Consider the following 22,471-nt stretch of genomic DNA (forward strand, 5'->3'; position numbering starts at 1 on the left):
GCACATACGGGAGGTAACCGATCGATATTTCTCTCTCACATCGATGTTTCTCTCTCTCTCATCAATAAAAAACATATACTCAGGTGAGGATTATAAAAAAATAAACAAATAGGCAAAAGTTTGAGGAGAACCAGGATGCTTGCACAGTCTCAAAGTATTTTCCCCAATTTAAAGGCAAATAGCAGCCTTACAGTTACTATTACTTTATAGTTACTACCTTACCCAAGTGATCAAGGTGAACATCACCTGTGACAAGATATATTGACACGATGCACCCCTGACATGATACACTGAGAAGGGCAGTCACTTCTGTGGTATTATTGCCAAAAATGTGTAACCCTCACACTGATCATGAGAATATGTCAGCCAAGTCCAAACGGAGGGACAGCATGTGCAAAACACTGACTAGCACTCTTTCAAAAGGTCCAGGTCATGAATGACAATGCAAGGCTGAAGAACTGTCACAGATTGGGGGAGCCTGAGGAGATGTGACAATTACATGCAATGTGTGATTGCGGACTGGGTCCTAGAACATAAAAAGGATACTACTGAAAAATCTGGTGAAGTCCATATAAAGTTTACAGTTTAGATAATAGTATAGCCCCAAGGTTAATTTCTTAGTTTTGATAACTGTACCATGGTTTTGTAATTTGTTACCATTAGAGGAAGCTGAATGAAGGATATACCCAAACTCTGAAATTTTTGCAACTTTTCGTGAAAACTAAAATTACTTCAAAATAAAAAAAAGGTAAGTTCCAACAATTCCACTTGTAGGTATATATCCCAGAGAAGTGAAAGAAAGCAAGGACTCAAGGAAATAGCTGTACACCGATGTTCAGAGGAGCACTGTTCACAAAAGACGAAAAGGGAAAAACAAAACAAACCAAGAATGGGAAAATAAAATATGGCATTAGCCAAGCAGTGGAATATTATTCAGTCTTAAAACGAAAGGATTCTGACACATGCTTCAACATGAACAAACCTTGAAAACACTATGCTAAGTGCAATGTGCCAGTCACGAAAGGACAAATACTGTTTAATTCCACTCACGTTAGGTATCTAGAATATGTAAGTTTATAGAGACAGAAAGAATAGCAGGAGGTTGTGGAGAGGGGAGAACGGGAAGTTACGGCTCAGTGGGTACAGAGTTTCTGTTTGAGATAAGTTCTGGAAACAAAGAGTGGTGATGGTTGGACAACACTGTGAATGTAGTTAATGCCAGTGAATTGTATATTTAAAGATCATTAAAATGGTCAGTTTTACATTATATATATTTTATCACAAAAAAAGGGAGGGGAAGCGTAGAAATTACATATAATTATACAATGTGAGCAGAAATAGAACTTCTGAGATTTCCTTCACCTAAATTAAAACATGGAGATTTGTTAGCTCAGATTTCCTAACCCAAGTGCCAAAGTTTTAAAGCAGTCAGTCACACGCTAAAGCAGAGATTCCTAAATCCAGATGTTCTCAAACCTTTCCAAAGACTGCGCGTTCCCGCAGCCCCTGGCACACAGGTGTGCATGAGTGTTGCTGAGGATGACCTCCCAGAAAGAAGCCGCTCCCCAAAATGAAGAATTTAAATTTATTATTAGCAGAAGGGAAATCGAGCAAGTGAACACACACAGTGAGGCCTGGCCCCAGGCTACCTGGGCCCCAGGTTCATGTTTTTGAGGATAGCCCACAGACCTTGCTGCTCTTCCTCCATCTCCTTTGGCCATTTCAGCAACAATTGGGAGCACTGAGGAAAGAATTCTCAAAATAATCAACTCTGTGAATTGGTAAGATCGCTGATCAGTCAAGAATAGTCACGGAAAATGCATTTTATGTAGTATTTCGGGCCTGGGGGTGGAGAGAATCAACCCAGAAATGTTTAGAAGCGGCAGAATTGAGCACCGTATGCTTTAACAGTGCTGCTATGTGCCGCTATGCCAGGGAGGGCTGCCCGGCAGCGTGATCCCAGGAGACGGCCCCAAAGGACAAGGGCACAGTGCTGACGCCAACACTCAGGCTTCCTCCTCACCAGCAGCCCACATGGCCACGTATTAACTACATCAGAATAATAAAAAATCAATCTCGTGGTTTCTTGCACACACCTATGTCTGAACAGATGCAGAAACACGCAGCTTGATCACTCACATGCTCTAAAGGATTTCTGTTTATTGCCCCAAATCAAATCTGACTGCCTCCAATGGTGATTCATCACCCGCTGTGGGTTATCAAGAGGATCTCTGAAGGCAATTCCAACAAAGCTTCTGCAAAGGGCTTGAGCAATGCCAGGACTGCTTCTCAGGGAGGTGCCTGCTGACGGTGAGCTCACATACCAGGCACATCGCTTCACACCCATGACACATCCTGTTTCTCAAGAGTGATGGTTCTTCAAACACCTCACAGCCCATTTTTTACTCCCCACAGCTCATCATGGAGAGTAGGTCCTTCATAAATACCTGTTAGACAGTTGACTTCCTTATTCCATAACTAAATATTCAGAAAATCTGAGGTCAGCTCATTCAGCTGGAGATGTCTGAATTAAGATAGAGAGTTTGGGCGGAGTGAAAAAAATCCCACACTTTGAGGGGCAGAAATGGATTCAAATCCTGGCTCTGCCACTACCTAGCTACAGGATGTCATCACGACCTTCATCTCTGGGCCTCTGCAATCCCTCCCTCCACCCAACTATGTCAAATGAAGTCAGTAACACCTACTGTCCAAGGCTATGAGCTTGAATGGGCTCCCAGCGCTCAATAAATAGCTATTATCATGTCATGGAAAGTTGAAGGATATTAAGGATGCTTACCTCTCTCAGAGTTGGCTTGCCAATGAAAAAGTCCGTGTTTTTGCTGCTTTTGGGTGGGTTGAACTTGGGATTCAGAAAAGCACATCCATTTGCAATGGCCTCCAGGGGAGCTGGGCCCTCGTACGGGAACCCGAGGCCAACAAACAACTGCGAGAGAGAAAAGCACAGCATGTAAACACAGCACTCAGAACTGGTGTCCCTGGCTCACAGGGGGCTATTCTGTGCTCCACTCCTGTGGGAGCCTCAGAAAGTCTGGAAGGCTCCCAGGCCCTGGGGGACGGGGCGAAGAGAGGTCAGTGGACAGTAGGGCACGGGACCTTTCTGGGCTCATGAACTGCTTGGGTCCTCATGTTCTCCTTTGCTAAAAAAAAGTAAAGAAGTGTTGAAACAGGCAGTTGAGGGGGTTGGAGAGTGAGGGCATTAAAAGGAAAACAACAACAACAAAAACCAAGACCCAACAATAATCTTTCTGTAACTCACCAGGAGACATGATTGGAAAAACACTTGCTTAACTAAACAGAAGGTTTCTTCTCTGAACCAAAGGAACAATAGACCCTTTCAGGGATGCTGGGCAGAGGGACAGCAAGGTCACTTGGTAGTGTGATCACAGTTCAAATGGAGCTGCTTTAAAATGATGGCAGGTCAGTAAACACAGGCTTTCATAATGGGGTTTTCACTTTGGGACACCAACATCTTGGTTTTTATTTTCCCGCAGGGTGGGGACAGGGTGCCCAGCTGCGAAGCCCTTCTCCAGCACGCGAACTGTGTGCTTTTCCCACAGCAGACAATAGATGGCAGCAAAAACACACCTCCAGACTCCTCGCAGCAACTGCAGCCGAGAGAGACTGCAACAAAGGGGACTTGCTGCCGGTCTGTGGCACTGATTCCTGGGTCCAGAAATGAAACATCTCACAGAAATGCCTCACCATGGGGTATTTCACAGTGCCAGGGAGCTGTGGGTTCCTGACCGGCAGGGTCCAAGTCTGGGCTTGGTGAGATGTGTGCTCTCCCCACCCACATCACGGGCCAGGGCTGAAATCACTGTCTCCAGAGGCACAGCAAGGGACAAAGGAGAACTGGGCCCCAGGGCATCCTCTCCTTCTGCCATCACACTGAGGAACGCCTACAGGAGCCAGGCCCTTAAGGGAAGATACTGCAGAACTGGATATGGCTGCACTCTTGCCTCTCTTTCCCCGGCCCTCTCCCCAGCAATCCTGCCTTTGCAGCTGCTTTAATTGAACGATTATTTAGAACAGTTCTGCCTAGAGAGCCCTGAGTCCAGGCTGCCCAGTTCCCTGGGCAACAATGGAAGATGCAGAATGTGTGTGTTGGGCACGCAATTACTGGACTGAACACTGAGCATGGCCCACACTGGACATAGTGGAGATTCATGTAACCCCTGCAGGGATTTTTCCTTGGCGAGAAACTAAAATCTCTGCTTTTTGGGAGCGATTCCCTATCCTGTAACTGTTATGTTCTTTTGCACAGAACAAGGTACTTAACCATTTTATTGTTTGGAGGAATAACCTTTCATTTCCTACAAACCTTGAGAAGACTGGTTACACCATCAGAAACATCCATGAAGGCGTTGTGGGGGATGGGGGGGGCGTTTAAAAAAGGAAAGAGGCTTTGAGAGGCCAGCAGAGCTCCCACGGCTGGCTGGGTCATTTCTCTAGGGCAGACCACTGGAAGCATGGGGGGGTGGAGGGGAACGTGGCAGCAGGAGCCTGCAAACTGCAGGATATAGGGTCCATCTCCATGCCCCTGGAAGCTGTTCCTGGGTCTTATTCTGAAGCTAACAGGAGTGGGATTAGCGGAGAGGATGTGTGTACAGGGTGTGGCCTGAGCGTGTGCCTCGGGTAGGGGCATGGGGGACAGCAGCAGAAGAAATGGAAGGAAATGGGAAAGCACCAGGCCCAAGACAGCCCAGCTTTGTTAAATATGAAGAATCCAGGGTTACCATCCTTGAGGCCCTGATTTCTGTGACCTGCCCTCCCCATCCGATTTGGGAGAGAATGCACCAGCTGCCCTGGGGAAAGATGACTTCTATGAGGCGAGGTTGGGCACAGGAAGGCATAGGGCTTCCAGATCCCTTTGAGGAGAAAGGTGCTGGAAGATGCAGATGAAGTTTCCGTGCAGATGGGCTTAATCGGAGCCCTGGAGCTGCGTGTTTTCTGGCCTCTGAGAATCGGGGCCTGCCACTAAGCGCTGATACCTTCATCAACTCCAAATTGCAAACAAGTCTGGAGGAAATGCAAGAAGCACAATGTTTGTCTATTTACATACAAAATCCTGGAAAAAATTTAATTAGCTCCTTCAGACCAACCAATCTGAACCCATTAATTAAAAGGATTTGAGGCTCTTGCTTAATGGGCTTGAATGTGACCTAGGTTTAATTATATCTGAATAACAATTTGCACCATCGCTTCTAACCTGCTGGCATTGGACTATCTCAGTGCACATGAAGTAAATACTCTGGGCTAACTCTCCCAAGCCTCACAATTTTAGAATGAAGCTTAAGCAAATACCACACAATTCCTTGGCAATGAGTTTTTTCATCACATTAATTAGAAATGCAGGAAACGCATTAGTGGGAAACGCAAAACAATTTTTTGTTCTGTCAATAAGCAAAATTTTTCTTGCTTCCTGTGCACTCATTTCCTGTGACATTATAATGGACAGATGCATTAAGGTGAAATGGCATACTTGAGGTTTAAATGACAACAGGGCAGGGTAGAGTGAGTTATCACCACCGAAGGGCATTCATTCCGTAAACTTCCGAGTGCTCATGGCTTTGTCACACACTGGTACCTTAACCACCCTGAATTACTTTCCCCTGCATCCCCACTCTTCCTGTTGTTCTGCCCACTTTCAGATGTCCTCAGCATGGGGGCAGGGCACACACTACCAGAATGCATTCAAGTGCAGGGGCTTAACTCATCAGGAGGAAACCGGGCATCTTTTATTTATACTTCATCTGGCCGTCAGAAGCCAGAACCTAATGAGCATATTCCAGATGACAGAACAGCTCCAGGTTGCAACTCTGGCTCCATCAATGCGCATTTCTAAACAGAAGGATTACATGCTCTAAAGTTAAATTTCTGAACTAATACCAAGCAAGAGAGAGCAGATGACGCGCCATATGTCTTATTCATGGCACAAGGCTGGGGCACTCCTGTACATCGACAGAGTCTCAATGAGTCCACTCAGATGCTTACTGTGAATGAGGGGAGAAACGGAATTGTCTTTACCTTCTAAGTGGAGCCATTAGCAAATAATCCTTTAAACTTGGAAAAAGGTGGTTCCTAGGAAGAGGCCACGGGTTTGGTCAGTTCCCAGACACTTTTGATGACGAACATCAAAGATAATCCAAAATAAGAAATTTACAGTCAACTTACACTTTACTGACTAGTTTTAATTAGCTAGTTTTAAGCTGGTGGGTGGCTCAGGAGGGAGTTTGAGCAGTGAATCGACCTCAGCTTATCCATTAAATTGATTACGGGCACGAAGCGACCAGGACGATGTGATGGTTCACAGCACAGCACAGGCTCCGGGGCCTGGGAGACCAGGGCTCCCACCTTAGCTCCCTCATAGCCTAGGTTCTGTAACTGTGGGAAACTGTTACATGCCTCTTCCTATAGATTCTAAAGGCCCATTCATCATCTATTCTCTCCGGCTCTGGGACCCTGGCCAAGGTAACACAGCTCTCCAAACCTGGCTTTTCATGTGTAAAATGGGGGAAACTGCTATATTTCATGGGGCTGCTATGAAGATTAAATGACATATTTCGTGGAAAGGGTATCTTCTAAAGCTTGGCACTTAGTAAATGCTTAGTTAACAGGAGTCCAAGTTCACAACCAGACTCAACTTCACGCAGCTACATATACATGACCTTGTACTGTATGTATATTTGCGAGTACTCACTGTTTCATAACGTACCTGGACTGAAAAGAAAGGGAGGGACATCCATTGGGGGAGAGAGGACATGGTTTATACTGACTGCCCCATGGAAAGGCCAGTCCCACAAGCCACGTGCTCTTGCTAAGCCTTATTTGTTCTTCATATGATGATCGGGAATCATTATATATTTGTCATCCCTTTTATATCTTTAAAAAGAATCCACACAATAACTAGGCATTGGGGACATTTATTTTCCTGCTAGGTGATGGCTTCATGTAGCTATCTGTCCTCCCTTCTGCCCCCAATGCCGAGGAGAGACAGCAGCAGCCAAATTCTCTCCCAGATGGGTTTGGCTACACTCTCTCGTGGCTTCCCCCAGCCCCTAACCGACACTACCTGAAAATTCTCTCGTAAAGAGCCAGACGGGCCAGGAGACAAAGACAACTCTCCTAAGTGGACTTTCAGAACAAGACAAAATGAATCACAAACATCATCGCCAAACTCAAACTCTCTGCGCTGCGGTCATCTGGAAGGTGCGGCACAGAATCAAGTGGATTTACAATTTGCATTGTAGACAGCAAAGGGAGAATAAGAGGATATTCGGATAAATTTAGAACCGAAGTGCTGACCATCTCCAGCTATGCCGGCATGAAAGACTTCCCATCAAAGGACAGCGCGGGCATCAAGTCCTTGGAAGAACATTCTCTGACCATCCATCTCTCACCTGAATGCCACACCAGGCTGACCCCTCAGCTCCCAACAGTGAGGTGCTCAACAAGCCTGTGGCCACCACATTAAGATGGGTTCCAGTGGTACTGAGATCAGAGGACTTTCTAATTCACAGAGGGCCTTATCATAGGTAAGGATTAGAGAAAATGACTGTTGTAGTAAAACACTGTGGTCACAGGCACCATGATAAAATCAGCATGTCAAGCGCATCAAGAGTGACTGACGATCGACTCCTGTGCCCCACAGCAGCCTCGCCCCATTATTTCACGACTTCACCAGCCACAGAGCAACATCTTACCTAACTGAAAGGCTGACCCTGCACACAGCTCCATGGGGAGGGTTTATCTTGGTATTGCTATTTTTTATTATTTCTACTCCTACCTGTGTAATTTTCACATAGTTATAGTTACCTGTTTACTTGTTTGTGTCCTCCCCAACACCTGCATACTCACTGCGGGCAAAACTGCCTTAGTCATCTCTGTCAGAAGTGCCTAAAGTAAGTCCTGGAACACATTCAGTTCTTAATACACATTTGTCAGATAAATGAACAAAGGAATAAATACTAATAAGTCAGGTTTTTCCAGCAATCAAGTGTGTCTGTGAGGAGATGCTGGGCGTTTCATGTGTATCTGGGTGTGGGGATATGCTTTTGTCTGGAAGTCAGACAGGTCTCTCTATACATTCTGCATTCTACATATGTGGGAGGGGGAGAGAGAGAAATGTGTGTGTATGCAAATTTTTCTCCATCTAGTTGGAATAAGAATAACTTAGGTACAGTTCTGGTCACTAGGATGAAAACTGCCTGACTGCCTGCGGGCAAGCATGTCCATGTCTGAAATAGAAATGGAAGGTGGACTGCTCCGTCAGCAAGCAAGTTCTTGGGTTCTGTCACAGGGCCATGGAGAGGCAGGCCAGGGGTATCAGAAGGAAAGTATCCTTTGCTGGGGAGACCTTGGAGACCCAGGTGCGTCATGTATGACAAAAGCCAGAAATCACTCCTAGAGGGCGTGGCTCCAAGGTCCCAGATGTCGAATCGATTTCCTCTTGACTCCTTCCTTCCTTCGTAATGATCTGAAGGCCTTCTACAAGCCACGCACTGTTCTAGGCACTGAGAACATGCTTGCAAGTGGACAAGCAAAGCCCTCTGTCACCATGGAGTTGCATGAGTCGGGTTCTCCTGGGGTGGCTCTCTCAGCCCTGGGTTTCTGACAAAGGCTGTGCAACCTCACCCAAGCTTGTGGGAAGAGCCAGTTGACTGGGGGTAGGGGGGGAGTCAGACGTGAGGGTGGAATGGGACAGTGACAGTACAAGCTGCGTACCTGCCCAAGCTTCTAGGTGAGCCCCACAGGGAAGCTGTGAGCTCACATGGCGAGGGAACAGGAGCATCATGACCCCCCCGGGGTTGGAGGGGAATGAGTGGAGGTTTGGGTGGAGGAAGGTCCAGCAGCAGCAGCTCCTTCCTGGTTTCCCACGGCCAGAATTTGTTCTCAGTGTTTGCTGTAGCAAGGGGGGGTGGGTACCTGTTCTGGCTCCCTCCAAATATTCCTTCATCCCAGTGTAGGGGGCAAAACACCCATTCAATAAGGAGCTTCCATGGTAAGACCAGGAGGAGTGGGCATGAAGAATTAAAATTAGGAAGGAGAAAGAAGAAATCACATTGAAAGAGATGGGGGCTTAAACAAAAGCAAAAACAGTGCTTATCTGCTGGCCGGCTACACTCCTGGAGTCTGCTGGACTCGATGACTTGTCTGTGGTTCTCTGATAAATAATTAATCCATACAAATTTATATGCCTATTAGAAGAGTCCTTCAGGGTCAACGGCTTCCCAGCTCTTTCAGCCCGATTTCGGTGCCACACTGAATTCCTCCTGTCTTCCTGGGCGCCCTGCAGCTGGAGCCTGCTAATGACACCTGAGCCCTAATGGCACGCACACCGGGACAAAATTCTGCTGAGCACAGGGTTTCCTGGGCTTGGTGCAGATTCAAAGATGGCTCATAAAGAAAAATAATGAGTCAGAAGCTGATTAAGCATCAATCATTTCGGGCTGTCTCTAAACCTTGAGGAGCGCCAGGGTTGCTTCCCTCTCCTGTAATGAGCCTAAAAGCCATTCATTCCGTCTTCAGTGGCTCTTCTGCATCTCCAGTTCTCCGCTTCCAATGCGGGTTGGAATAAATTGCCTTTAAATTGCTCAGAGACACACAGAAAGGGGTTAGAGGCAGAGAGGGTTATATATGGAAAGCCTGACTGGTCTTTAGTGTCATTATTTTGAAGCCCAAGATTCATTCATTTTAGTGCCTGCTGCTATGTTCTGGGTGTAAAGCGGGGTTAGGGGGGTGTCTCGGCAGTACACTGCCTCATTTTCATCATATTTTCCAACTGTTTTAGCCATAATTCTAATAGAAGTACTTTAATATATTCCAGACAGCTAAACAGGCAATACAAAATGGGACCAGTGACATCCTGTAACGGCACCAGTTTTTCAAGGATAAATATATCCTTGAAACTCAAACTCAAAATGCAAGCTGCAACCCTTGTTTGTTAGGCAGTCTCCCACACAGTGGCCTGGGCTTTCCAGGCCTCTGCCCTTTTCCTCCCTGGATCTAGGGGCCTCAGCCTCAGCCTATTTCCCATTCCCTGACAGGTAAATGGATGGCAGGTAAGTAAGAGCTCTCTTAAAATTTGCAAGGCTGAGTAAGACATTTACGAAGGTTGGGTTAATAGAAGTGCGTGGGACAGCAATGACAGACTGCTGAAAACCAGTGTTGCCAAAGATAATTTGAAAGGAGCTTGAGCTTCTTCCACAACCTATGAGGGGAAAAGTAAAATGAGGCAAATGGAAAAACAGTATTGGCACTAGAGAGCCCACACATTCTAATGACTCTAAAATATCTCCCAGGACCGAAGGTGAATGAATGGGAAGTAAACAGTGCAAGCTGGGAATGCACCGAAGTTCCCGGTGTCAGTCACCAGGCTATGGATGACCTTGTAAGGAAATCAAGTCCTAATTAAAACAACCAGCCCTGGCCAGAGTGACTCAGTTGGTTAAGTGTCATCTTGAGCACAGAAAGGTCACATATCCAGGTTGCTGGTTCAGTACCAGTCGGGGTGTGTAGGGAGGCAATCAATGGATGTTTACCTTTCACACTGATAAACAGTTTCTCTCCTTCTCCCTTCCTCTATCTCTAAAATCAATAAAAATGTATTTAAAAAACAAAACAAAACAAAAAACCAAACATACCGTTGGCCAAGGAGATAAATAACTTATCAAACTAGTTTATTCATGCCATCACATGGCTGGGAGGTAGAAATGGTCGAATGCATTTACACATGGGAAAACTGAGGCAGAAAAGAGGTGCATGTTGTTGGGCTGGGGATTATCCATTAGATGTGTGAGTGTTTGTTCATGAGGATGGTGCGTCAGGGGCCAGCAGAGCTTTAATTTGCAATAAAAAAGTCATGCGTTAGGGTCACTTGTAGATGACCTCAGGGACTGTGTGCAAGCCCAACTGTTTGGTCTGCTTCCTCATGTTGACAATAAAGTTAACGACAGTACCTGCCCTGCCTACCTTTGAAGGCCGTTGTGAGAATTAAACAGGACAGCATATGTGAACACACTTTCCAAAACTGGAGTATCACATAATGATTACAGATCCCTATTAGGCCACGTAAGTTCATCCACTCAACCTCCCTCCCCTACCTTGGGAATGAAAACACATTCAGTCAGGGCCAGAGCTGTAAAATTCACTATGATAATGAGCTTTTTATCCTTGAAACAATGAGGCCAGGATCCTCTTGTTTTCCTCACCCTGTATCCCTTGTACAAGGCTGGCCCATAGAAGCTGCTCGGTCAACATCTGTAATATTCATAAATGAAAGCTTAACAATAAACATCAGAAAGCTTACCTAATACATGACCAACCCTTTGAAACCAAACTCTAGTCTATTCGCAAACCCCCCCAGTTTCACTTGGTATTTCCACGGCAGACGCTGGGCAGATTCCCCACAGCGTCAAAACAAACATGCCCATCACGCCACTGAAACAGTCCTCCGTCAATGGCTCCCCAGCTCCCTGTGCCCCTGCACCACATGGTCTGAACCGTTTCTGTCCGTGACAATCACCCCCTCAGCCCCTTATCAGATTTCATCTTCCACTATTACCCAACACCGGGTTAGACTAGCTGGGCTGGTTTCCGGCCCTCTCCTGAAGGCATCCTCTCCGCCTCCAGCACCTGGCTCTCACTCCTGTCTGTCCCCAATGCCAGGTGCACCAACACCCCATCTGTTTCTCATCTCTTATATCTCACAATATCTTCCCCTGCTCCTCGAGCCCGAAGGGGCTTTTCCCTCATCTGAACTTCTTCTATGTGCAGTCCAAATGAGAATATGCGAGGAAAAGCTAGCTGCGGGACTGATTTCTTAAATAGCAGTGACTGGGGAGGTGGGGGAGTTAAGCACCCCAGGCTTGCTGTGAAAGCTGCTGCTCTATCAGAAAGTCTGAGACAGGGCCTCACCTTTCCTGTCTGCCACCGTATCCCCAGCCCCTCTCATGAGGCTGGGCCAGAGCAGGTCCTCAGTAAGTTTTACACTGCAGCAACCTCCTTCCACAGTTCACTAACTTTTCCTTACAGCTGGTCTAGAAAACCACTGCCCGGAAAAGACCTAAAGAGCTATTGCAGCATTGAAAAGAGGCATGAGAGAAAGATTCTGACCCCATTTTCAGCGCCAACAGAAATAAACCTGAAAACATCGTTGATGGATTTTTACAAAACTACTAAAAACTCACCTTGGTTTCTCGGAGAAGAAACTGCAGGTCCCGCCCACTGAGGATTCCGTGGTTTTTCACATAACTGGGAATATTCTTAGTGCTGGAGCCGTAGACGGTGGCATGCACTTCCATGTACGTGTGAATAGTGTCCAAGTAGATCTTCTTATTCTATAGAGGGGACACAAGGAAAAGGGGGTCCTCATTTCCTTTCATTCTCGTAACCACCTGTCTCATAGCTGGAGGCCTCACAGTAGGAGTTCCCAATATGGAGACTGCAGGAATTTCCCAAGCCAACTCCTAAAGTTTCTTTCAGAAGTAATCTGACTTGATTCTGGGGGTAAAGATGGTCATATGGCCACTGTGCAATTTTGCAAGAGGAAATATATTATACAGAGACTTATTACTGAATACCGGTGGTAGCTCAAGGCCAATTTGTTTTCAAGTATCACCCACGCTTCGTAAATTACCAGGGGACCCAACATTTTGCCTTTGACTGGTCTGCCTATGGGCGAGGGAATTTTGGGAAGGAAAGCCAGAGAAGGCATCCGCTGGACATGAATATTTATTTATCCGGAGACGCTAAGCTGTCCCCGAGGAATACAAACATCTCCAGCTCTTGCCAATATTTCTAGTGATGATTAACTCATGTTGTCAGAACAGGATCCCACCTAATTTGCATCACGAGAAGAGTTTCCCACAATCCAGTGATTGATTCCGCAGCTGGAGAGAGAAGACTATCCAGGTAGACAAAGTGGAACACAGATTAAATGTAAACCCTGATGCGCCTTGAACCTTCGAGAGTAGTTTTACTTTTATTAGCAGCAAAACAAAGCCTCTTTTCTGTACTGAATTTTGAGGCACATTTTCTAAATCAAAACCACCTTCGAAGTGGAAGCAAGCTCACTGTCCCCTCCTCTGCTTGTTTCCCTGGGACTAAGCTGCATACACTGGATTTGTGGGCTGTTTTTTTTTTTTTTTTTTTAATTTGAAAGGTTCCAGTTCTGTAATGTTTTCCAGTTGTGTAGAAGTGGGACAAGGTTTCCACATCTGAGGCTGTTCTCAGACACTCCAGGCAAATGCAGTCATAGCCAGTTTTGTGACTTAGGACCACAGGGAACATAGGTGGGTGGCACCAGTGGCCACAGAACTCACAGGATGGGACAGGCGCTTGCCCGCCTGCCCTGGAGGGCTGGGCCCTCCTTCTGACGGCGTGGGGCAGGTCCTCGTGGCATCACAAGTGGGGCGCAGGGTCTGCCCTCTGCCATTCACTGCCTTGGTGACCAATATTAAAAAGGACTCTCAACTTTGGGGGTACATGTTTCAAATTACATATCAAATCTTCAGGACCGGAAATACAGTACAGGTCACGTTCTCCAGAATGACTGGAATCAGCCAAGCCCACCCCTGCACCCTGACATGTGACTAAAACAAACACTTTGAATGAAAGTTTAATTTCATGACGAGTTTGGTGGCTGGAAGATGCTAAATTCATTACTTCAGAGATGTATACCCTTGAATTAGTGCAGAGGTGATGACACACAATTTGTAAACTGTGACTTCCCATCCAGAGCTTGAGCCAAATTTAGGATCACCACCCTGGTGCAAGTTCATTTGAGGGGTTCTAGGACACAGTTCTTGTGCTAGTTCCCACAAACCCCTTCTCAGGGCCTCATGCCCATCCGCACCCCCTGTCACTGCTGACTGGCCCTGGCTGCACCTGATCTGAGAGGGACCCTTTTCTGGGCAGGCAAGCAGCCGGCGACAGCGTGTCCAGGCTCAGGAAGAGGAGCTGAGCCAACCAGTTCCCTCTCGGGAGCTCCGAATCCTGAACAGAGAGATTACCGCCAGATGGCCTTGGGCTTTCAAGCAAAAAGGCCATTCAGTGCTGGAGTCTGGGCAATTGTAGGCCAGATGCAAGTTCAGATCCAAGGTATAGGCCAGCTGCCAGTTTGGGTGGTGGAGGTGAGAAGCGAGTGAGGTAAGAGCTGAAAGGAAGAAGGAAAGGGGAGGACAGAGAGTTGATAATAAGAGGGACCAGAGAGTGAGACCTAGATATCACCCTGCAAGTATGAGAAAGAAGGTAGGGAGGGAGGGGTAGAAAAGAAGGGGGGAAGGAGAGGGAGAAGAAGAAAGATGAAGAGAGAAGAGAGAGGAGAGAAATCAGAGAAAGAAGAGAGAAAACCAGGGCTCAGAGCTGCTCCTGGGTCCCGTCCCACCCCATCCACAGTGGCTCCCTGCCCTCAATTCCCAGGTCTTTCTGGACCTTTACAATAAGAGCAGCTGTCCAAACTTTCCCCTGCCTCACACTTGTACCTGAGCTACTCTGGGTGGATTCCCTTCATCCAAAAGGAGGCCTGCCAGGACATTTTGCTGGGCTTTTGGCAGGGATCGGGGTAGGGGTAGGGGCAGGCATTTTCCTTCAAGCAAAAGGAGACATTTCCCGGTGAAAACCAGCTGCTAACTAGTGATGGTGAACCAAAGGCCCTGAACTGGGTCTGTAGTGAGTGACAAACGTGAGTAGTCCCCTGGCTTCTGTCCTGGAGAAGAACACTCCCTGCAGACAGACTCAAGACTAGGATTCTGAGGCCAAATGCCTGGGAAGGGAGCAATATGCTGGGATACACAGGTACTGCCAGCAACCCCAGGGCTCTCCGATGTATAAAAAGGGGGAAAGTTCAGGCAAATACAAAGAAGCAATGCAAGAGCTAATAAAGCCTAGGAACTTATTAACACTAAGGCAAGTAATTTCATGAACAAGGAAACCACACAGGTTATTAGAAGGAAAAAAATGTTGCACACATAACTCTAACCTTTGAAACTGACATGGCCACTAGGTGATCCCACCCAGGTCTCCTGTGCCACCTGTCAGAGTTCTGTAGACATATGGCAAGAGTGAAACACATTATGGGTTCCAGGTAAAGGTGACATGGGAGCCACTCACACAGCTGCCCCCCTTCCCAAAGTTCACGCTCACTGGGTGCTAAAGGAACCTAAAGAGGAATCTCTCTACCAGTGCCTGAGCTTCAGGTCCAAAAACCCAGCTACCTCCTGAACCTCTCTACCTGAGTGTGCTGCGGACACTTCCAACCCCACAAGTAGAAAAGGGACTCCATCACACCTCACGATCCCACAGCAGCATCACTGCCCCACCGTGCCCTGATGTCCGTGACTGACACTACTCTCCAGTCAGGTACCTGTACAAGAATCACACCTGCCATTCCACACATCATATTAGTCACCGAGCACAGTTCATTCTGCCCCATAATATCAAATTTGTCTCCTTCTCTTCAGGTCTCAATCCTCGCTCACCTGGATTGTGTCAAGATGAATACAACCAGCATCTTAACCCATCTGTGTGTGGCTGGAAGAGGTGATGCAACTCGCCCATGGTTTCTACAAGTAAGCAGCAGCATTGGGACTGATTGCAAAGGTATTTGTGTGGCTCAATGCCATTTTTAAAAAATATGTTTTTATTGATTTTAGAGAGAGAGGAAGGGAGAGGGAGAGAGTGATAGAAACATTGGTGCATCAACATCAATTGGCTGCCTCCTGCACACCACCTGGTGGGGATCAAACCTGCTCCCGGGCATGCGTCCTGACCAGGAATCAAACCTGCAATCTCTTGGTGCATGGATAGACGCTCAACCACTGAGTCACACTGGCTGGGCTCAATGCCATTTTTTTTTAACCATGTGAAGCAATACTATTCAATATAATACATACGGACAATATTTTTACATATGGACATTTATAGTTAAGTACAAGCCTATGCCCCAAGTATGGAATGACAGACATGAACATCTGGATAGTAATTACTGAGGAGGGAGGGTTTGGGGAGCTGGATGGAGCTTTAATGATGTTTGTAATACATCACTTTTCTGTTAAAGAAAAATACTGTAAAATATGAATATCTATAAATCTGGGTGGTGAGTTTATTTGCTATAGATAATACATTTCATAGTGAGAAAAATTAAGAATATATGCAACAAGAAAGCACAGAAAGCAGCCTGTGTGACTTCAAAGCCTCTACCTTTGCCACCGTACTGGCAGGCTCAATAGAGGTTCCAAAGATCCCCTCCACTTCTCTCTTTAATGTCCATTTCTATCTTCTGGTTTAAGAAAGAGGGTGCTAAGGTTTCTTATTAAGCATGGCCCTGCTTGCCCTTACCACTGGAAGGCCTAAAGTAAGTGTGTGTGTGTGTGGGGGGGGGGGTGCCGGGGGGGGGCATTTTTCAGCACACCCCTGCCCCTCTCTTATGGAACTAGGTGTCCTGTTGATCCAAGAACTGGAGCTGCCCCTCTCTTATGGAACTAGGTGTCCTGTTGATCCAAGAACTGGAGCAAGATCACCCCCTAGAAAGCTTTCTCGCCCTGACTTAGGAGACCAAGGTCAAAGAAAATTATCTGCAAATGTATTGGCATGCAGTTAAAAGGGGCCTGGAGCTGAGCATCACAGTGCAGCATGCCACCACCCATCTTTGGCCACAAGAAATGCCCCTGAAAGGTCCCAGCCAAGCAGCTTGCAGCCCCATCATGCTCTCAGTCTCAGTTCAACTTAAATTCCCATTAAAAACAACTGACCAAACTGATTAAAATTTAAGTCTGCCTAGATGCGAGAGAAAGAAGAGCGTGCTGGAGCAGAGGGGCAGTGTTTGCAGCATGTCCCAACTGCCTGGGATGCAGCTGGAGGCAGGTCCCTTTGCAGAACTGATAGTGAGATTTTCAGAGCTTGAACAGGGAGCTTCAGGAAAAACGATTCCATTCAAAACAACAGTGCAACCTGCAGCGGGGAGAGGGGTAAAGTGCAGAACTGGAGGACCAGGAGCCCTTTGCTCCTGCTTGTGAATTAGGGATGCAGGAACATTTTTTGGCAAATGGCCGTATTCTGTGCTTTCGGTCGCAGTGGATATTATGCACTTTTCTCCCCAGCAACCACCCTGCTCCCCAGTGCAGACACTCACGTCCTGGACACCATTTCCCCTCCTCCACATGGCATCTTGCCATTTAAAAATAATAATTCTGCAGCTCTGCCGAGAGTGAGTTGGTCTGTGAGAGCACCTGGTGAGCACTGAGCCGGTGGGTGTTCTCTCCAGAAAGAGGGGGATGGCTGTGGAAGAGCAATCCCTCCGCAGAGGCGAGCTCCAAACCAGGCTGCCGAAGCCCGCGTAGATCCTGCTGCACTGGGGTTCAGGTTCCAGTCAGAGAAAACAAAAAGTCCTCACCCAGACAAGGTCAAAGGTAAGCGAGCCCTCGTCCTGGCAGGGTCCTGGTCCACAGTTCCAGTTATGCCTCAATCCCAGGGCGTCCCTGCCCTTCCCTGGGTTCTGAGCATCAGCGAACCCCACTCTGGCCCCCACTAGTAAAGCTGGGCTCGGTCATTTCAGCAGCGAGAGTCCTGACACTTGTGATCAAATTCTTCATTCTGACCATCATAAACTTTAAATCATTTTTAAAGTGGTAACTTTCACCTTTTCCCCCCACAAATACAGAACTTGGTCCACTCCAAGGTTTTATGAATATATAAGGTGACTCATGTTTGAAGACACACAAGGCCATCGAGTGTGCCTTGCCCCAAACTAGCCATCGAAGCTTTTACTATGTACTGCTGTGTTGTAACTACTTGAAAGGCTGGGGTTTGACTTGTCCACTCTCATGAATGAAGGTCTTGTAAATCTTTCTCCACAACCAGCCTCCTTCATTCCTATGGGTGTCCATCCCCTCCTGCCTGAACGCCTGTCATAATCTCTGAGCCCAGCTCCTTGTCTGAATGGTAACAATGCAGGGACCTTCTCAGGTTCCCCAGCTGCCTCTTCTTTCTTCTTCTCACTTGGTGTCACACAGCCAGGCTTCCCTCCACCGTCAGACTGGGAAGAAGCTGCTCCATGGGACGAACAGCACCCCAGAAGTACAGGGGCACAAGATCCCTGTGAGGTGAACCAGGGCCAGCGAGAAGCAGGAAACGGAAGGGGGCAGGGCAATAAAAGTGCCCAGTGTTTTCTCTTCTGCAGACTAGGTGCGCTGAGGAAGAGTCCTCCTTGCCACCTCTCAGGGACCCGAGTGCCCGGTGCCCACACGCGTCGCGGGGCTGCTGTGAGCAGGAGCCAGCATGGCCACACACTCCTTCACTGTCTGGCACTTCTCTTGGCCTTACTGCCCTGGGCTTGCGCCTCCTGCCCCAGTAGCTAGTGATGCTCGAATCTTTGCCTCAGGCCCTGCTTTCTGGAGGCCCTGGGCTAAGACACTGCTTCTGGGTTCTCCCCACCGTCTTGCCCACATAGGGCAGGAGGGAAGTAGTTACCAGGCAACGCAGCTGGAAAAGGAAGTCACCTGACCCTGAAATGGAAAATTCTGAAAGCCTGCCTTTTCAAAAGCCCCCCTTTGCCCGGCCGGGCGTGGCTCAGCGGTTGAGCGTTGACCTAGGATCCAGGAGATCGGGGTTCGATTCCCGGTCAGGGCACATGCCCGGGTTGCGAGCTGCAGCCGATCAATGACTCTCTCATCACTGATGCTTCTATTTCTCTCTCTCCCTCTCCCTTCCTCTCTCTGAAATCAATAAAGATACATTAAAAAAAACAAAACAAAAACCAAACCAAACAAAAAGCCCCCCTTTAAATAAAAACTCGCCTTTAAAAAACCCCCGCCTTTTGACCAAGCCCGCTTTGTCCCCAGCCTGTCCCCAGCCAAGCAGAGTCAGCGCTAGAGACCATTCTGAGAACTTTCCTTTCCTCTATGCTGCCTCCCCTGTGTTCAAGCACAAGCTTAATAAAATCTGAATGGAAATTTCTCTGGGGTTTCCTCTTGATTTCTATCTTGGGGAACCCAAAAGCCCTAATGCTGGTAACACTTTCTTTGCTTCCGCACTTTCTATAAGTCTATCCCTGGCTCCTAACCACTTCCAGTTTGGTGCCGACTGACTGGAATCAATTTTTGCTCAAATAAACTCTTAATTAATATGCCTCAGTCTGTCTAGTTTATCTTTTACCAGTATCTTCCTGCTTGGCTGGGCTGCACTGCACTGCACTGCACTGCACTGTGTGGCCAGCCTGGGGACTGAACTTCTCAAGGGCAGGACACTATAGGGTCAGGGCCTGCAGATGCCTGGCCCAGAGCAGGTGTTCAGTAAACACACACTGGCTGGCTGAGGGAGCAGAGAGACCGCATGGATCACAAACCATTTATGGGCCCACGGAAATGACAGGTCTCAGGCACAGGCCAGCACCTTCAGACTCCCACTATGGTCCTGTCCAGCTTCCCACCTCGTTTCTTTTTTTTTCTTCTTTTTTTTTTTTAAAAAAAATCTTCCCTGCCCAGCCAGGCGTGGCTCAGTGGTTGAGCATCGACCCAGGATCCAGGCGATCGGGGTTCGATTCCCAGTCGGGACACATGCCCGGGTTGCGGGCTGCAGCTGATCAATGACTCTTTCATCATTGATGTTTCTATCTCTTTCTCCCCCTCTCCTTTCCTCTCTCTGAAATCAATAAAGATATATTTAAAAAAAAAAAAAAAATTAAAAAATTTAAAAAAATTTAAAAAATCTTCCCTGAGGATGTTTTTTAAAAGACTTGTTATTGATTTTCAGAGAGAGGAAAGGAGAGAAACATTGGTTGCCTCCTGTACACCTGCAGCCTAGATATGTGCCTTGGCCAGAAATGGAACCCACAACCTTTTGGTGTAAGGGACAATATTCCAACCAACTGAGCCACTCGGGTAGGGCCCATGTCGTATCAGGAGCCAAGTTATTCACCAGCAAAACCTGCTCCCAGCAAATGAGGTTAAGGCCCATGACTTAACCTAAGGATGTGTTTGAATCAAAGTAAAAGTAGAGCACAAACATGAAAGGTTATACTCATAGCTGATTCGATTTCCTTTTAACATAGCTACCAAGTCAAAGATTCTCTCTTAGGAGTGGTGAGGTTAAAGAAAGGAGGGAGGGAAAGAGAGAGACGAAAAGAAACCACTCTCATCTGCCTACTCATGAAGGCTACATACAGTTCAAAACGGATGAAGAATCCTTCTATTCCGAGATGAGAAATAAAGTTCTAAAATGCAAATCTCTGTGAATTTCAGCAGTGAAGCAAAAACAGTTCACATCACGGAATAATTTAAAGCCTTTGCCATCCCTGTCTCCTTTGTTTCAAGCAACCTCCCAAGATAAAGGTGTGGTGGGGGCGGGGGAGCCCTTGTTGGGTCTCACTGAGGCCTCCTAGGGCTTTAGAAGACCCTGCGAAGCCAACTTTCTCAAAGCCTGCCCACCTCTGACCCCTCCTCCCCAAATCCTTCTCTCAAGGATGGTGAGAAAGGATGGTGCTAGGTAACCGTGGTGGAAATAATACGGAGAGCCTCACTCTCCTGTCTCCCGTGGGCTCATGAAAATAAAAATAAGGGACTCTGCTTCCTTCTGCTGCACTGAGCTCCCCATGTATTCTCGACCAGACCTCACCCGGTATAAACTACAGCTCACCTATGGCAGTGGATGAATAGCTGTATGTAAGGTTGCACTCAAGTGTGGCGTGAGCGGTTCTAGAACCTACCTATTTTTGAGAGTTTTTTTTTTTTTTTTTTTTAAATATATCTATTGATTTCAGAGAGAGGAAAGAAGAGGGAGAGAGAGAGATAGAAACATCAATGATGAGTCATTGATCGGCTGCCTCCTGCACGCCCCCGGCTGGGGATGGAGCCCGAGACCTGGGCATGTGCCCTGACTGGGAACTGAACCCTGATCGCCTGGATCCTAGGTTGACGCTCAACCGCTGAGCCACGCCCGGCCGGGCCCTACCTTTGAGTTTTAAGAGGAGGACAAGAAAATGGATGGGGGGCAAGTGAAAAGGAATAATCCTCACGAGCATGTTGCTCACTATTCTTGATTACCTGGTTAGGCGAAAACTTTGGTCTCTGGCCTAAAGAATGGAACTGGGAGGATTCTGAGGCTAAATGGGTAATGCAGAAAGAGCAATCAGCCCTATTTTTGCAACCTGATGGATTTATAAATAGGGGATAATATCACTTCCTAGTATATTAGACACCTTCTACACGTGCTGGGCTAGAATTGGGATTGAGGAAATGTATGTAAAAGCTGTTTAAATATATACCTTATTTAAAATACACAGTGGTAATATTGTCCCCATACCATAAAATGGGGCAAGTTAGAAATGAGTCTCAAGATGGCTGGAGCCTTCACCTCACGGCCCAACTTGAACCAGTGCCCACGTTCCCTCCAGGTCTTTCCATGCCAATTGGCTGGTGAGTGAGTGCGCTTCCCCACGTTGCCAGCACTTCCAGGTTCCAGGGATTTCTCTGCCTTAGCACGGGAGCTTTCTGCTACTTAATGAATGCCTCTTAAAGGACCCTAGGGACTCACCAGCAGTTTGTGAAAACAAGCCATTTGACATAACCTCCTTTCTGCTTTGTGAAGGGCAGGAGGTCTTGTAAAGCTGGCTTCTCCCCCCCACCCCGCCCACCCCAATGCAAATGCAGCCAGTTATGGCTAATGACGCCACTGACCTCGCAGGCCCACAGCAACAAAGCCCACCAGCTATGCTACTGTGCTCAGAAGATGGACTGAAGACTGAAAAGGGACCATGGTGGCCCAAATGTGTCACCAGACTCCTCCGGGAGCTCTGTTACCAGCTCTGTCTGGGTAGTAATCATAGAAAACAGACTGTTCAGTGACAAACAGAAAGGTGTCAAAATGGAAGGTTAGAGGACCTAGAGGCTGCCTTGGCAAAACTGAAGTTGCATTTTTTATAGTCTCCATGGGGTCAGTGAATTGCAGGTTGAATGGACGTGACCTATGAGCCTGTCTCATCCACGCCTGAGAAAGTGGAGATGCTATCCCAACGGGCTTCGGCCAGTGCCTGGCAATACGATGCTATCTAAAAGCAAAGGAGAACCGGCCACTCCGCAGGACCCTCCTGTGTGTCTCCAGGGAAGGACTGGGGAGCACTGAGGCTGGGCCTGCCTCAGCAGAGCACCATGGTCCCACGGGTGGAGGGTAGAATGGGCGAGAACATGGGGCTTCTCCCTCCAATTAAAATGAGGCCCCAAAGGTTGGCAACCAAACACCAGGTACCGCGTACCCTCCAAAGTGAGCAGCCAGCCCACCTCCTCACACCTTGAGAAGGGAGGAGGAAGGCCACTTTGGGGAGCTATTGGCTAGTTTCCCGTCTCCACTATTAAACAGAACTGCAGTTCCATGAAACTGGAGTGGGTACTCTAATTATTGTACTTGGATTGCTCTTGGAACTAAATGTAACAGAAGGGTTTTTATTATTTGCAAGTTA

The 22,471-nt window shown here is 47.4% G+C and overlaps 1 protein-coding gene across 5 annotated transcripts in view; it reads right to left on the reverse strand.

Annotated features, from left to right (window-relative positions):
* MGAT5 (alpha-1,6-mannosylglycoprotein 6-beta-N-acetylglucosaminyltransferase) overlaps positions 1 to 22,471 on the reverse strand; it is a 310,933-nt gene that overhangs the window by 26,137 nt on the left and 262,325 nt on the right. For all 5 annotated transcript variants that reach the window (XM_081142187.1, XM_081142185.1, XM_081142186.1 and 2 more), the window contains 2 exons: positions 12,210 to 12,359; positions 2,798 to 2,944 (listed from right to left, as the gene is read on the reverse strand). In XM_081142187.1, coding sequence (XP_080998313.1) covers positions 2,798 to 2,944; positions 12,210 to 12,359 — 297 coding nt within the window. The remainder of the gene's footprint in view (positions 1 to 2,797; positions 2,945 to 12,209; positions 12,360 to 22,471) is intronic.

The sequence above is a fragment of the Miniopterus schreibersii genome (genome assembly GCF_964146895.1).
Source record: "Miniopterus schreibersii genome assembly, chromosome: 7".
In the NCBI taxonomy this organism is placed as follows: Eukaryota; Metazoa; Chordata; class Mammalia; order Chiroptera; family Miniopteridae; genus Miniopterus; species Miniopterus schreibersii.